This window comes from Plutella xylostella, chromosome 8, assembly GCF_932276165.1.
Source record: "Plutella xylostella chromosome 8, ilPluXylo3.1, whole genome shotgun sequence".
Taxonomy (NCBI): domain Eukaryota; kingdom Metazoa; phylum Arthropoda; class Insecta; order Lepidoptera; family Plutellidae; genus Plutella; species Plutella xylostella.
Genome location: NC_063988.1, coordinates 7,208,990 through 7,225,721, shown reverse-complemented (window position 1 = coordinate 7,225,721; position 16,732 = coordinate 7,208,990). Strand labels below are relative to the sequence as shown.

General features: G+C 40.0%; 1 protein-coding gene across 1 annotated transcript; it reads right to left on the bottom strand.

The window, feature by feature from the left end:
• Positions 1-5,570: 5,570 nt before the first annotated feature.
• LOC105393376 (protein hairy) lies at positions 5,571-16,285 on the bottom strand. Its single transcript, XM_038114960.2, has 4 exons — positions 15,966-16,285; positions 7,960-8,055; positions 7,470-7,755; positions 5,571-7,282 (listed from the first exon to the last, which is right to left on the bottom strand). Exons 1-4 carry the CDS (start codon positions 16,050-16,052, stop codon positions 6,999-7,001), a joined length of 753 nt encoding a protein of 250 aa, XP_037970888.2. The 5' UTR covers positions 16,053-16,285; the 3' UTR covers positions 5,571-6,998.
• Between the last annotated feature and the right edge of the window lie 447 nt (positions 16,286-16,732).

The window sequence follows — 16,732 nt, the reverse complement described above, 5'->3', positions numbered from 1 at the left end:
TTTGATACATCCGTCAAGAATTCAATATATAAATATTGTTTTAGATGACACTTAATAATGTAACAGGGGTGTTAATGATTTAACTGACTATGGTGAAACTAGGGCTCAGGTTTGGGTATGTCGTAATGACAGGCAGAGCAGACTGCCCTAGTCGAATCAGGTCATCAAACTTCAGAAACTCTTCCGAGCCAATCTTAAAATAACACAGCAAAGAAAAAGTAAAAAGAAATTCTTGCAAACTGTAAATCCATCGCCAACGATCGACTTACCTTTCGCAGTCATCCGAAAACGACGTGCGATTAAAAGCATAAATGACGAAGCAAAAACGGCGAGGGACGAAAATGACCATAATTTACCAGGCAATCTCACTGTAACTAATTAAACTATTTCACTAGGTGTCCCCGGAGTTATTCCACGCCCAGTAATCGCTTGTTCGTCGCTTGCCGTGGACAAAAACTCAATTGCGCTAAATTCAATTGGTTAATCAATTCAGTTAATTCGAAGGGATAGCTACCGACGCCGACGCGACGATCGGCCGATCTTGGGGGCTACTCTTGCTTGATGAAATGCGAAGTTTCAGACAACTAATGCTATCCACATCTCTATGTCGTTGCATTTAGAGTACGGATTGCATGGCAGCTCTTCGAGAATTCGTGTATTCTAAAGCAAGATTAGCCCTCCTTGACTCGTAATTGGAACGAATAATGCTCGCTCGATCTGCTGAATCGATATTGTGGCACGATCGGAATGAATCGCGGCTCCAGATTAAGTAGGGGCTTTGTTTGCCGATTAAAAGATAATTATATATTGTATTGCTTCATTGCTGCAGTTTTTATAGAAGCTTTATCTTAAAGTGTTTTACTCTATTTTGTTCATCCATCTGACGCTACTGTTATTTAGCATTGTGACCGGATTGCCCTTTTATTCATTTTGTTGGTAAACAAAAACTAAGATTCGCAACAATCAAACCAAATACGGGTGTAGCTACGTCGTTTGGGCGTAATTGGGCAAGAAATACGGAATTTCTTACGAAAACGGTAATAGCTGGTACTACACAAGGTGTTCCTTTAAAAGTCATACCCTAAAAGAGGTTTCTAGAAAAAAAGGATATACATTCATTTTAATCATTTTTAGAAAAACTCTTTTCATTAAAACTGACTGGGCTTCTTCTTATCCTGTAACACTAAGTAACTAATGAAGCTCCAGATGCGATATTCAGAAGAATATCTACTAAGCTTACAGCATCGTTGAAACACCCTGTATACTGCGACTGGCTAGCGAGGCCCGTGACGCATGCGGCCGTGGTGGGTGGTGCTGTTGTTTTTACCCCGGTTTTTGTCCCTCCCCCGACACGTGAGCGCCATGCCACCGCCACCGCCACCGACCACCACAGAGTCCGCAGACCTCAGAATGTCACCGCCAAATCACACAGGCCGCGGTTGAAACAACAACCTATCCGAATTCAGGGTTAGCTAGTTTTTTTCTATTCCAAAAAACTGTAAGCATCCAAATTGAAAAGATTTTCAAAGGGTTAGATACTTACAGTTTCATCATATCGGTAATTTGTAAGGGATAAATACCAATATTAAATAAATAAAATTATAGACCCGCCCCGGAGGTAGTCAATTTGGGCCTCACAAATTGCGATTATTAAAAGCTCCCACAGCCCACCCGGGTTTGCTCCATTTTAAGTTTACAATACATTTATATTACGGGATACAAAACGTCGAATGACTTCATTAGGGCTTTACAAATGTTTTGGTTCGCCCCCAGCTGCACTTGGTTGTCTGATTATATTAATTATGTTGTTGACTAATCATTGCTTACAGGTTAACAAGTCACTCGGTTGGGTGGTCAAACACTAAAGTTGCCATCCAAATTGGTGACCACCATGGGAGTCGCTGGCCACCTGAGTTGAGTCAGTTTTCGGGCAAACTGTGTTTTAGGAAGACAACTCTGCAAAAACAGAAACTGTGGTGACAGACCTCCGCTGCACGGCGACCACCCTCGACAAACTTTATTTAGCTAAATTGCTCTATTTTTGTAGTAACTTTGTGTTTTTGTAGCATGACGATGGTATTGTGCTGGTGGTCGATAAGATATTTTGCTTATTAGGTGTTTCAGTGAGGAGCCTATTATATAACCACAAGAATAGAAACAATTTTCAAACGGCAACATCTACTTACCCCTGACTAAATCAGTGATGTGCCTATAATATAACCACATGAGTAAAAATGAACTTCAAGCTGCAATTTCTATTCTAGGTTCCTCTGATTAAAAGTAGTGAGGCCGTTTTAGAGTTTTGGCTGATTCGTGGCTTTCACAAGCCCCAGTAGCAGTAGTTAGCGACGGTGGATGGTGGGGCGTGTCCAGCCGTCGCTTACCGCCGTCACTGCCGGCATCTCGTTGAGGATTGGCCAAATCAATTTGCCGCGATCGAAAATGTAATCATAACAAGTCGCTGTGCAATTTGCATCGGAAACCCGGGAAGACTTGCAAAGCGGTCATTACATCGTGTCACGCGTCAAAACGCTGATTAATTGGCCTCCACAAGGCTGACACGTAGGAGGAGAGAAAAAAAACGATAGCGCGACCTTTGGGTAACGAGAAACGCTCGCTTGTCTGCCGTAGGGTTTCCACAAACAAATTTTATGGAACCTTTGAACTCTTAAATAATACCTAGGTACTGGCCTATTCCTTTGTTGGAAACTATATAATGATTTACCCAATTTACCTATCTCATTATTAATTGTATTTTCAAAAGTTTTTAACTTACACTATGCTGTTATTAGTGGTTAAAAAGCTAATAGATAGGGTAGGATTTATTATCCTTGAGGTACCTCGGTAAAGTAAATACGTTACATCGACAGAACTCTTCCAATCGGATACATGAAAATATTGCGATAATAATCAAAAGCTACCAATGTCGACAACCCTGCTCTCAATGAGCTGTCGCGACTTCACTTGACGAGTCCAATTTATATGCATCTCGATCTCGGCCCGAGCGCCGTCGACTGATAGATAATAAATTAAGCCTTCCTGTTACTTCTTTTTTATTGACAACAGAACGAATCGGTCGATTGACTATTAAGACTCTGATGAAAAGTTTCGTGGTTATTTATTAGGATACGTCAGGGTAGTCTGATCTGGGTTTTATCCAGCCACTATGCGTGAACGCCTGTCAGCGTCCAGGAGGTGGGCTTCATATTCAATATGTCATACTTGTATTTCAAAACTAATACCTGGTCTCCACTCGACAACTTCTATTTACTCTAACAACGGTTAGTTATCGGTTTTACAGCTCTGTAAAACTTTATTATCTATTGTAACAAGAACATAATATGCGTACCTACTGTTGTAGGTACCCTTTTACCAGTGAGTCAATAAATAAATCAGATATCAAAAATAAGTAAATCAATGTCGGACTAATGGAGGGTTTCGGTGGGAAATTGCCAGGAGTTATACAATTAGACGGAGCCAGCAGTAGTTTATGACAGGTCCTCCGCAGGCTGGGTGGGCGCAGGTGCTGGGCTACGGGAGAAGGAGAGAGCAGAGAGGAAGAGAGAAGAGAGGAAATGAGAGCTGTCATGTAATAGATGCATTTATTTACTTTATTAACGGAGTGACCCCAATGTGTCTCGATAAAATACGTGAACTGCATATTAAAACTTTTTTTCTGCATTCTATTGAAAAATGATAAGTCGAATCTAAAATACTTACACAACATTTTCTTATTATCGGTATTTTTGGTAGTATAGCCAGTATAGGGCGAATAGACAAGATATGCCAAAAAAAATCGCGTTAATTTGCATGCGGCTTTTTTTAATTGTTATTATATAGGATAATTCAATATACATCTCACACACTTCGTTTCCTGAAGTACATATTACTTAATTACACTCACGAACAATGGAAAAGTTCGAGTGAGTAAAGCACCAAGTTACTCCTAGGCGGAAAATGATATCTTAATATTGAAGTACATTTAAAAGCTCACCAGAATAATACCTACCAACCAAAAACATAAAAATTTTGTTATGTGAAATGTAAAAAAAAATAGAGGACATTAGGATGGATGTCTTGGTGAAAACGGGCATAAATGTCGTATCAGTAGAGCTTTCGAATCTTTTGAAAACTAATAATTTTTATAATTTAAATATTATTATGAATATTATGATTATTATATGTAATAAATATGTAAGTACTAAAATATACTAATTATTTATTGCAAAAGCGTGTCATTATATCTAATTTAAAGAAGTAACTTTTATTTAGAAATAACTATATACTGTAGTCTGTAAGTACCAGTCTGCAGACTGTAAAATTAAAACACTTTATTTTTCTCTGTCTCTGCAAAATAATGTAATTAAAGTAAATTACGGCTTTGCCACCCAGATAGAAGGAGACAAAATAATTAAATTACACAGGTATTGATTAAATCAAATTGCTGCAGACGCTGCAATAATTTCACCTGCACCCCGCCATTACGGCCTGAGCTTAAAACAAACATAATTTCTCGACACATTGCAATGTTGACTTTATATCGATTGGTTTCAAGAGCTTTATTGATAAAAACGCGCGTTCGCTTCGCAATGGAATTGAATATTGAACACAGTCGATGGTCCACATCGGATGCGACCACCCGTAAGATGTCTCTGTAGTATTGTGAAACTTTAATTATTGGTATTATATTTGTGTAGTAGCGTGAAGGTTATGTCATCGTCAGTACATCTTCTGGCACTAAAATTTTACGTTAATTGTGAGTTGTAATACTTTTGACGAAGGTCCAAAAAACATACTTGTAAATGCATATTCTTACTTATTTTATTGACCTAACTATGGGTACCTAGTGAGTTTTTGGATTTTAAGGTGAGCCACGTAAAAAGCATTGAGTAAAATTATTATTATCAGCCCGTAATCGTCCACTGGACAACACTCTTATATGTATATTCGATACGAGAGATAAGTACTCGTATTTTATGGCGTTTGTTTAATTTATCACTGCATAAACAATAATTTATGACAAATTCTATATAATGATATTTTATGCCTTTACAGTTAGTTGCAGCTTCATACTTTTTATTTTCAGGGTGAGAATTAAGAATGTATCGATTCTGTAGCCGGGTATCGACTACGCTCTTCGATTATGCACTCACGGGCCGGCATTTCACGGCAATGAAAAGGTTCCACTGAGAAAAACACCAAATGACTCCTAAACGGAAAAAGCTAGCTTTATGACGCCTTCTGCAACATTGCGGTACATTTAACAGAGCATCAGGATATTACCAACTAAAAACAATAATTTTTTTAACATTTTAAATAAAATGTTTGAAAAAATTGGGGTCGTTTGGTGCCAGCTTTTTGTGAGTTGAACTATTTCATTCATTGCCCGTGAGTGTAATAGCTACCTTGACTCTGGCTATGTATTTAAGTAGGTAGGACTCCTCTCTTCTCGTCCGGTCAGATTCTCTCTCTGAGATTGGCTTTGGGGTCGGATAACCGTGTGTGATATGTCCCAACATATTTTACAATTTTAGCTATATAATCGGGGAAATTACAGTGAAACCAAAAAGTATCTTTGTTTATAGTACATATATTTTAGAATTTAATAATATTCGCATTCTTACATCGACATAATCTCATATATACAATTAGTTTAGTCTTTATTTCATTCAAAAATATTATCTATACTATTCTTAAATTAGTATCACGATAGTTCTTAAATATCTACCAAGAATATGACGTAAATGAACTGAAATAATATAGTAGAGCCAGGCGCTATTCAAAATGTCAGCAGAGTTTACTATTAAATGTTTTTTTTTTATTATTATATACTAATTTTTAAGGATATTATCGTTATTTGTTCGTTATACATTCCCAAAATAGTTCGATAAGTACTACTTGTATGGAAAAATATGAATTGGAAAATGTATGTTGAGAAAATTTTAAGAATCAAAATGACATGGTAACTGAAAAAGATACAAATATTGTAACTTATTACATTAGGTATTTGTATTCCGGTAACAAACTAATCTGTAATATATTTGAATAATAAATACTCACATTAGAGTTAAGTTTATTTAAATTAAAAACTTTACAAAATACTAAATGGAAGACATTACGATTTTGCTGTAAGTCTATAAGGCACCAGGAATTCATGTTTTTGTAAATGTAATTTACTTATAAAATCAAATAGAAATTACTAAGCTATAAAACAGATACATAATTCTAAATTCCTTGAACTAATTTGCCCATATAAGAGTAATTCTTTATGATGATATAAAACGTAATCTATCTTTACATAAACATGTATGAAATGGCACCTACGTAAAACTAAACTAAATATACTATAGTACATAAACTTGATAAACTTATTTAAATTATATTATAGGACCAATATTATAATATTATTATGTCCTTTCTATACGTGAAATACTGCCTCAGATGTCATCCAAACATAATATATTTACAATACCTATACTATGTATACCTATAGTATTAGGATCAAACTTGATAAAACTTAAGAAAATGTACATTCTGATATCTATTCGATATAATAACATGGTTCTAAGTCAGGTGTCTTTCCATTGTTAATAAAAAAGTGCGATTATACAAATAAAAAAAAAGTTTGTCCGCCCCTATTTAGGTAAATAATTATAATATAGATACCTAAATATACATTTTAATGCTAAAAGAAGACAAGTCGCAAAGCATAAGTTTTTAAGCTTTTTCAAGTTATATCAACTAAGGAAGAACTTACGATCTTATGAACTAAATATAATGGCCAAAAAATCAACTGGCAGAGCTTCAGCTCACAGGTTATCACTATCAATACTGGCCGACATTGCATTTATACATACCTAATAATAATATTACCGAATCAATTCAAATCACCTCTCAAAACCAAGAAGCTGATTCAGTCCTAACCTACACACACTAGGAACTGTTGCACTCACACGCGTACACTAATATCACAGAGTCTCAGTGGAATGGGGCTGACGTCACCAGGGCCGCCACGGCTTCTCTTCCAACGTCTCTCTTCGCTTGACGAGGGCGAGGGGCAAGGGTTCGTCGGCGGGGGGCGGGGGGGAGCCCCAGCCGGAGCTGGCGGGGGAGAAGCAGCGCGGCTCGGAGGAGGTCGCGGGGGAGGGTGCGGCGCGCGGGGAGAGCGGCACGAGGGTGGGGGGCGCGCCCAGCCCGCCCGCCGCGCCCGCCGGCAGCACCAGCGCGATGTCTCCGTTGGCGAGCCGAGTGGGTACCAGACGGACGCCCGCACCAGGGCCAGCTGTGGGGAGGAGACTTGTTAGAGAGAAGAATTGAAAGAATGTAAATGTTGCTGTATAGGAGCTGCACATAGGTGCACAAACTGTATATAAGTACTGTAAATGTTAGCTAAAAAAACTCAAACGCTACTATGACCCTACATTTACCGACACAAGTAAGTACCACTAATTCAAACCAAACCAACTCACCAGAAATAAAAATAGTAGACGGCGGCGCCTGCCCCACATCATCAGTATCAGAGGGCGGCGTGGGCGCGGCGGCGGGCCTCACGCCCGGCGCGGCCGACAGCTCGAGATGCTTCACCAGCCGCCGCCGGAGCCCCGCGTCGAGGCCCTGGAACCTGGCCACCTCGCCCATGCAGTGCCGGTAGCCGGCGCGGAAGCGATCGGGCGAACCCTCTGAGCGGAGCCCTTCTAGATGCTTCACTGTCATCTCGAGGATGTCCGCCTTTTCGAGCTTCGAATGGCGCGCTGGCTGCGGAGGGATGTTTGAGGTTAGTGGGAGGGTTTTTTGGGATTTTGGTATACTAGTACCTACCTATACACAAACAAAGAGACATGCACGTAAAGTCATCGCTGATAGTTTTCCAAGTTGAAAGTGATAGAGAAAAACGTACACAACTAGTCAAACTGCAACTACAGAGTAGGTCTTATACGAAAGCGAATAAAGTCCACTTACGTCTTTCTTCATGGCGTCCAGGATGAGCGCCTTGAGCTCGTTGAGGCAGTTGTTGATGCGCGCGCGCCGCCGCTTCTCCATGATCGGCTTGTTGCTCTGAAACAAGAGAGATTCTGTTAATATCATGTGCCATCTGACAGGGTGTGGTAGTGTATAAGAAATCATCGTACCAAACACATAGTTGTGTATGCCTAAACACACCAGAGACACCTATAAAAGTGTAACTAAGTCGCCTGTTGATTGCTAACAGCTATAAGTTACTTCGTCATTCAAACAGTGAGGAGATCCAAATACGGTCAAAGGTCTAGCTAGACCACTGTAGACTCTAAACAACTTCTAAATTGAGAAGACTGCGGTTCCATGAGACGCCGGTCTAATCCGGCGGCGCGTGCGCAACCCAAGGTGAAGGTCGCCGCTGATTGGTCGTGACGCCGCGTCACGCGCCACCGCACGCCACGTGACCGCGTTATTTACACCTCGGCTTCAGCGTGACTGCGCTCTTATCTCGCACTTCAGCGAGTGACTACTGAATGTGTGACAAACCCTGAGTCAACTGTTTATTTGTAGTGTTAGGATTAAGTGGCGTCTGTATTTGCGCTGGAATTACGTGAAATTCTAAATTTGTAGGGGTATTTGCGTAAATTTCACACTGTTCTTCCTACCAGTCTAGTAGAGCTGCCAATAAGTAGGTGACATTAAGGAAATTTCCATATACACGTACACACTTAAATGTAACGTGGCATGTAAAGTACTTGAAGGAAATAGCCCATAATCGTGCAGCTCATTAGGTGCAGCACGAAACTCGACCCGGCACATCTATCGCCGCTGCAATAAATTCCCAAGACATAAATGTGTACTTTTGGAATGTCAACGAGACGTATCGAATTATTATCGACACTTTTTATTGGTCGATAAAATGCCGACAGGTTCCGATAAAGTGGCGGTGCTTACTGCAAAGTACCTGACACGGCCGTTTCGGACCGATTGTAATGTTCAATGTCTTAATCGACATTTTATACTTACAGTATTGTCAAGGACGCAACAACAGAAGTTATTGTTGTGAGCCAACAAAACGCATTGCATTGTATACGATGCACATAAATAATTTTATTTATAAAAAAAAAATATCCCGACGAATTGAGAACCTCCTCCTTTTTTTGAAGTCGGTTAAAAATATGAGCAGTTTTTGTTCGTGTTGACATTGTTGATACAAAATAAATGACCACTCTACAATTTATATTAGTAACAAAATTGTTGTTTTATGTATCTACATTAAAAAGTAAATGATTTTTATTCTATATTCATATAATTATTCATTGGAATAGGAACAATTTAAGAGAATACTTACTAAGTACTAAATAAACAAAAAAAATCAAGCGACCTCACTTCTCTCACGCCCTTGTGCTCGACATGAAACTGTACGTTTTTGTGATAAACTACACGAGATTACTTTTATACGCTTGTTTTCAATTCTTTACGCGGAAACGGAAATGTTTTCAATGTGTTTTCCATTAAGTGGTGGCAACTGTTTGTGATAATGATAAGGACTACCGAAGTAGTTACAACTTGTTATTTGAAGTGAAATATTTTATCATTAGTAGGTATCACAGGTTTTGCAATATTTCAGATATACTATATCATGTAAATCTAACTAAGTACCTACCGACATGTATATCATTGAACCACATTTCCATTTTGTTCAATGAGTAACGAATCTGACGAACGTGAACATTTACGTCATGCACATAGATCTAAGTTATACAGGGACATGTATTCATATAGCTGTGTTCTCCACAGCCAGACATATCCCGTCATTGGCCAACCACCGATCTGGCACGCGACCAACGCATACAGACCACGGCTCGTCAGTCAAGATAACACGATTCTAATTTAACTCACAATGTAGGTAACAAACATGTTACATACTTCGTAGTTTTTCCAACATATCAATCTGTTTAATTGTGCAGCAAGTACTAAAGTTATTTAAGGTATTCCTGGCAGTACAGAACTTCAGATTTTGCAGTAATTTAATCTAAACCGAACGGATGTCGGGATAGAATTACAGTGAAAACCTAAAATACGGCGGCGGCGGCGTTATAAAACGTGTTGGGTAAAGCGCCGCGCCGCCTACACACGTGTCGCAGTACTCGCAGTAAATTGATTACGTGTGTTCTTCAGATAAAGCTGAAACATGCATTTGCATTTACGCAACATTATATACCTACTTGACGATTTTGTTTCTGACCAATGAAATAGCGCTATTTAGTGCGACACAAGCTCAGCTTATATTTAGTAGCCGTCATCATTACTGGATGGGAAGTGACTTTTTTACTTGATTTTGGACAAGTAGGTAGGGAACATAAATATTACTTATACATAAGGTACATTTAGAGATGTAGATAGCAGTGTAGTGACATCATGCAAGGATAAACGGTCACGCACAGGTGATAAGCTATCTTTGAACAAGGCAGTATACATAAATGAGTTTTGAACCTACACCTACTCTAATATCTTGTTTATTTACCTCTTATAAATTATAGTATATTCTAGGACTAATCCATAAAATAATATGCATATAATTATGTAAGTAACTATAGTATTTTAAACAATAAATAAGGATCACTAAGACCATAATGTATGTATACTGACGCGACGGATAAATGCATCTAAGCTCTATTTAGGCTGATTTTTGTATTGCCAAGAACGTAATAAAAACCCATGTATGCCATTTTTTAAACACGTATGTAACGGACAGACAGCTAAGACCAAATAAACCCAGACACCGATCGTTCTCATCGCAGCGTAGTTATAAAAAAAACTGTCTGCGACTGTGAGGATGACAAAGTTGATCGTCTAGGCCTCGGCAGTGGCGGCGTGTGTTCGGAACACGCTGCCAGCTGGCATTTCAACTGATAGAGCTATTAGAGCTGGGCTCGTTCGGAAACCACATCGATGAATCTTCGATTGAGAGCGAGTTTTGTAGCAAAGTTGTGTAGTTCGGGTTCGACTAATGCAGTAATTCAATAAACCCAACCTTGCCCTTGCCGATGAAGTTGCAGAACTGATAGCAGCTTCGCACGATGATCGATCAGTTTTAACAACAATGACGCAAAGGACGTTCAATCATTTCTCCTATTCTTATAACATTCTCATGTTGGCGTTTCAGTAGGGCATTTAGAAAGGGCCTGCGATTGCTGCGGACCTTGCGGCCTTCCTGCGGTCCATTACGTAATCGAGCCGCCGCTCTACGGAGCGTGAGAACTGGATGAGATTGCCGACTGCGGGCGCAAACCGATCATGTAATGCGACTCTAATGGATTTTCCGTAGACAGTGTTTTGTTTTTTTTACGTTTATTCCTTGCCATGTTGTTTAATCAAGGTGCCGGTGCGTGTTTGTGTGAGTGCCATTTTATCTTAATCGTAGCCATATCATAGAATTTGAGGGATATCATCTGTAAAATTTGAGTCATCGCCGTGGTAGATAAACGATCACGCTGTGATCATCATGACAATCTTCATATCTGTGATAATCATGTTCTTTACCACCTACGTATTTTATGAATCATTAGCCTATTTTACCCCTGCATAATACGTATGTAGCTAGTTTATAACTACATGTACAAGATTGAAAACTATCTTCCTATACGAAGAAACTATTAACGCCGTGGACATCTCTAGCACGCTATACATATACAGGGTGATGCATTTGGCACGCGCCGGCGTCTGCGTCGCGTGCCAACGCGTGGGCTTCCGCGCCCGACTCCGGTCACGGCGCACCCACCCACGCGCCTCGTGTGGCGTAGATGAGTCTATAGAGAAGATAGATGAACGAGTATAAGTTCGTGGACTTATAGCTCGGTGAACTTTTTTGTTTGTGAAGAACGCGAATTTAACGTGACAAACGAAAAAGGTCGTTGAGCCTCAAGTAAGGCGTACTTACTCGTACGTCTATCACCTACTTACCGCTACTTACTTTGTGGTTTTGTTAGGTTGACTATGTGACAAGTTGTTCAGTTTGTTATCTTTATAATTGATGAGAAGATGATTCGTATCATTTGCCTGGTAAACTACTAATAGTTACTAATCATCATTTGTTGTAAAATTAATTATGTAGCTACTATTGTGTATGCCCCCTCCTCCCGACTCCTAAATTCTCCACACGTTAAAATCCTCACCACTAAACCTCATGATTCAATCCTACATGTAAATCACGGAGGTTATAAAAAGCTACGACACGTACTCGTGCATCCCACTAATAAGCGTGGTAATGAATCGCCGCGGGCGGGACGACGCGTGGGCGGCGCGTGGGCGCGCGTATAGGGCTCACTCTTGCTTGACACAACACCATGTATCCGAGAGCTATCATACAATCGGCACATTTACTACAACGAGATAGAGTCGTGGTTAGCGCAGCAGCGCTCCGAAACTTCGTATTTCGTCAAGCAAGAGTGGTGGTCCAGGATTGATGTGATACCGTGATGGACGGTGGGAGCCGTGGCCCACTCAATGCTCAATTTAAAGCCAGGTCGAAGGTTACGTATTTGGAAACTTTATCATCGATTATCATGGCGTAGACTTAGAGTTATTGAGCTATGGCTGCAGCTATACGAAATTCATGACGATTAATATAAGTCTGAGTGCAGCAACTGTGTAGGTAGTATTATCAAATCATAGATCAATGGTAGATAATAAAATTCTTTTAAGAGGTTTTATAAGAAGCTGAACGTAAGTATTTTATTATGATATCAAAGGCAATAATTTAATATTAATCCTTAACCCCAACGAACGACGACGACCATTCTGAGGAAGTCATAAAGTTTTACAACCGCGCTACGTCTAGTGCAACATCACATGTGCCTTGTGTTATATACCTATGTATAAGTATAAAGACTAGAAACTATCATGTCTCGTCGGGCGAGAGATGTCGACTCGGTCCCGTGGCGGTCACGTGTCGGCACTGACGCGGCTGCAAACTGACGACTCTATATTTATGTGCACTTGTTACGTGATATGTTATATGATGTATGCATGCACTGTAGGTGTAGGTATGCCTGACATTTTCTTTATGATTGCAGTTTTAGGAATCACGTAGTACGGATTTATCCTACCAAATACATAAAATTGTATAAGTACCTGATTTATCGACGCGGAAGCATACTTAACTTGATTAAAGTTTTAAGAATACTACTTTGGTGACTGTAAGAACTCTTTAAGTAGGGGCGGCGGCGCAAGAAAGAAAGTTAAGCAAACACGTATCACCTTACCATCCATCCTTAATCCTTATGCTAGGCAAAGAGCGGCAAAGTTAATATTTGTAGAGCTAACGAATTCTACTGCACTTCCTTTGACGGACGCACACGGGACGCAGTAGGCCCACAATCATAGAACAACTCGGTGTCATGTATACTTAGTGATCGAGATAACGAATGAGAAGTTATGTAAACTTGAAGCGATCTTTGAGTCTCAGTAAATTAATTAATCTTAATATCTATGAAGTCATAGAAACAAACAAACTACCTCAATACCATTAGCGGCGGCGGTCGTGAGCACGAGCAAGTGGCATAAACCACGCGCCGGGCGCCGGCGGCGGCGGCGGCGGTCGTGGCGATGCCATCTGTAACTCGATCACTGAATCGATACTGGATTCACTGAATTTCAATTACTATCGGTCGGAGCCGCGCCGGCAACTCTATCTGCGACGCTGGAATCTATTTACCACAAATTACCTATCGGGAAATATATTGTTTTGTAGGCCGATCGCCGATAATAAGATTTTATGGGTTGGCATGGTGGGCCATTTGTTGTTTAAAACTACTTTAACGTAAATTATGGATTATTAGTTATTACATAGACATTTGCCTAGCAGAGGGACATTAGAGAAGTTACATAAAAAAACAAGTAATAAGAAGTGAAGTTCTTGATATAGAATTGCGCGGCATGGCATTGATGAATTAACAAGCCCTCTTTCTTTAATTATAATACACTATACAACCAATCTGTACAATCGACCCTCGTAAATGAAAACACGAAGACGTATTAGAATTATGTCTGCTCTTCATCTCGTAATTACCATTCCAGTAACGCAAGAGCACGCCACCATCCTCCCCACCCTGGGCCCTTGTTAGAGCACGCATCATCAATCATCCCACATCCTAGTAGGGGCGCGTGATCTCACAATTACTAGAACTTAGTCACCTCAGGCGTCGGCCGGCGGCGGCGTTCCCACGGTAATTACTTTCCGAGCGCCACGCCACCGCCTACGCACTACCCACTCCCATCCGACGTCTAAATCCGCATCTAATGCTGCCAGTTAAGACTGGTTCTTGAACAACCTGTAGCCACAAATCGTTTGTAACCGCAAGGTGAGGTGTGATAGGTCGTATTGCGGCGCAATAGAAGCTGCTTTGTGAGATGCGCGGTGACGTCTGTGTCCACGGTAGTGCTGACTCACCGGGGGGTCTCGAGGTAGTGAATCGATTCAATGGACGTAATAACAGCGGCAAGTGATAAAATATGTCTCGAGGATGATTTGTGGAAAGTGGTTAGAGAAATAAAATGTGGGATCCGTATATTACAATAGTCTATTTTTTACTAATGAATCGTGATAGGTAACTCACACTGATTGGTTAAGAATACTTTCATCTTACGATCGGTAAAATCGTGACTCTATTTATTGCCAAATTTATGTATAATACCGTTTAACGACTCGGTAGCCTACATAAAATCAAACTTGCCATGCATAGTCATAATTTTCTCCAACTTTACAAGCAGTAGAAGACCTACAATAATTGTTAACTTCAATATAAGTACCTAATATGTATCTACCAGATTGCCTACTCCTGTAATGTTTGCCGTCACATGACAAAGTAAGCGTATAACGTGAGAATTTGTTTCCCGAAGTCGCGATTATCCGCTAATTGGGCAGGCGTGCTTTCCTTATCGTCAGCTTCTATCATCGCCGCAAGTACAGTCAAGAGGGTTACTCTATACTGACGAAAAACTAACAAACGAGGCAAAGATAGAGTCGTGGTTCGCGCAGCAGCGCTACGAAACTTCGGTTTAGTAAATTACTCGTCATATAGGTAGAGTGAACCACGGCTTCATAATAAGTAGCAACAAACATGCACCATGTCTAAATCTCACACCACACCGTCGCGTCGTCGGCGCGTCTCGTCAAAGTCCGAATGTAAGAATAGGCTGTTTGTGAATTTGACAAGGTACAAAAGTGTAAAGCTACTTATGAAGCTGACTGTATTACTACCATCGCACTTTAACAATCAACTATTCACAGGGATTATAATAATCTAGAGCAAATACAAAGTAAAATTGGTATGATGCATAGAATTTGTATTAATTATATGACGTATTGTTATCTATAGAAATACTACATTATACTATACACAAAATAACTACGTATATAATACTACGTAACTACGTATGTATGTGTATAACTACGTATACAATAATAACTACTATGTATGTACCTATATTAAATAAAAAAATCAATTAAAAAGATTCAGTAAATATAGTTTAAAAACTGTATCAGATAAGCTTATTTAGAGCTTGAAATTTTGACCCCCGTTGAATTCTTTTGAATAGGCTGTAGGGCCGCGTCGTAGCAACTTCGTAGCCGCGGCGGCGTAAGCAGTATTGGTGAATTCTCAAAAAATATATATAAAAATAGTAATTTATAAATTTCTAAACATAAATTAAATATAATTAGAAATTCTCGTGGAAATGTATGTAATGTAAGTGTCTAATTTAAATATGGAGTGCATTTAAGACGAAAACTTAAGTTACGTAGCTCGTAGCCGCTTACATAGTGTTTTTTTCCTCAGTTTTTTGTAAATTTTACGTCGATTAAACCATTTGAATTTTGAAAAAAAAAATTGAAAAAAGAATTTCCAAGTGTTTATATCTAATTTTAAAAAATAAACTTTCATCCCAAATTCTAACCATAAAAAATTATGAAAATAAACAGTAAATTCGAATAAAATAAAACTTACCCTTCTATTGTCTCCAGTGGACTTCTTCTGTTCCTGCTGCATGGTGCCCGCGGGGCTGGCGCTCTGCGGACTGCTCCCCGTCACCATCTTCAGGATTCAGGACCAAACACCGGCAAAGTCCAGGAACTAACACTGCATTATCCACACCAGAGATTAAAAAAAAAAAAGAAAACAGTCTATGGAATTTTTAAATTCAAATTTAGAATGCTGTCAGCGCCGCTAGTTTTCGATTTCGTTTTGAAATTGGAACGTGCCAGATGGTGTAGTGATCGGGCGCGTGTTGCGCGCGGCAGGGTGGGCGCGCGACTGACGCGGGGCTCCGGCGGCCCCGGGCGGCGGCGGCGGCGGCACGCGTCGCGGCCTCCTCTCGCGTGCCGCCGTCTTATTATTCAAATGCGAGAGGCTGACGTCACGCGGACGTCTAATGGCTCGCTCTTAACTCTACACCTTGTCTACATTATTCAGCATTGTATCGTTTTCAGTTTTTTACTAAAAATTCTGTACATGAATTGAATCTATGCTATGATGTGCTGGAATAGGAGTGTTAGGATCATTTACTACCACGCCACACGATGGGGGAAAGCATAGACAAGAGCAGACATGACCAAAGTTGGAGTACCTCCAGCACGAAGTAGCCAGAGCCACCGGAATGAGAATGGCCGTCAACAGATTATTATGGACAATATGGCGCGCGCTCCTTGGAAGAAACATTATTTCCATCAGTGAATGATTACTGGCTGATGACGATGAAATAGTTCACTAGGCAT

Bases quoted from the DNA above. Each gene is read 5' to 3' on its own strand.
- LOC105393376 (XM_038114960.2), bottom strand. From the start codon at position 16,052: ATGGTGACGGGGAGCAGTCCGCAGAGCGCCAGCCCCGCGGGCACCATG. The intron at 8,056-15,965 runs GTAAGTTTTATT...CTCTTGTTTCAG, and splicing joins CCACTGGAGACAATAGAAGG to AGCAACAAGCCGATCATGGA. The intron at 7,283-7,469 runs GTGAGTTGGTTT...TCCTCCCCACAG, and splicing joins GTCTACTATTTTTATTTCTG to CTGGCCCTGGTGCGGGCGTC.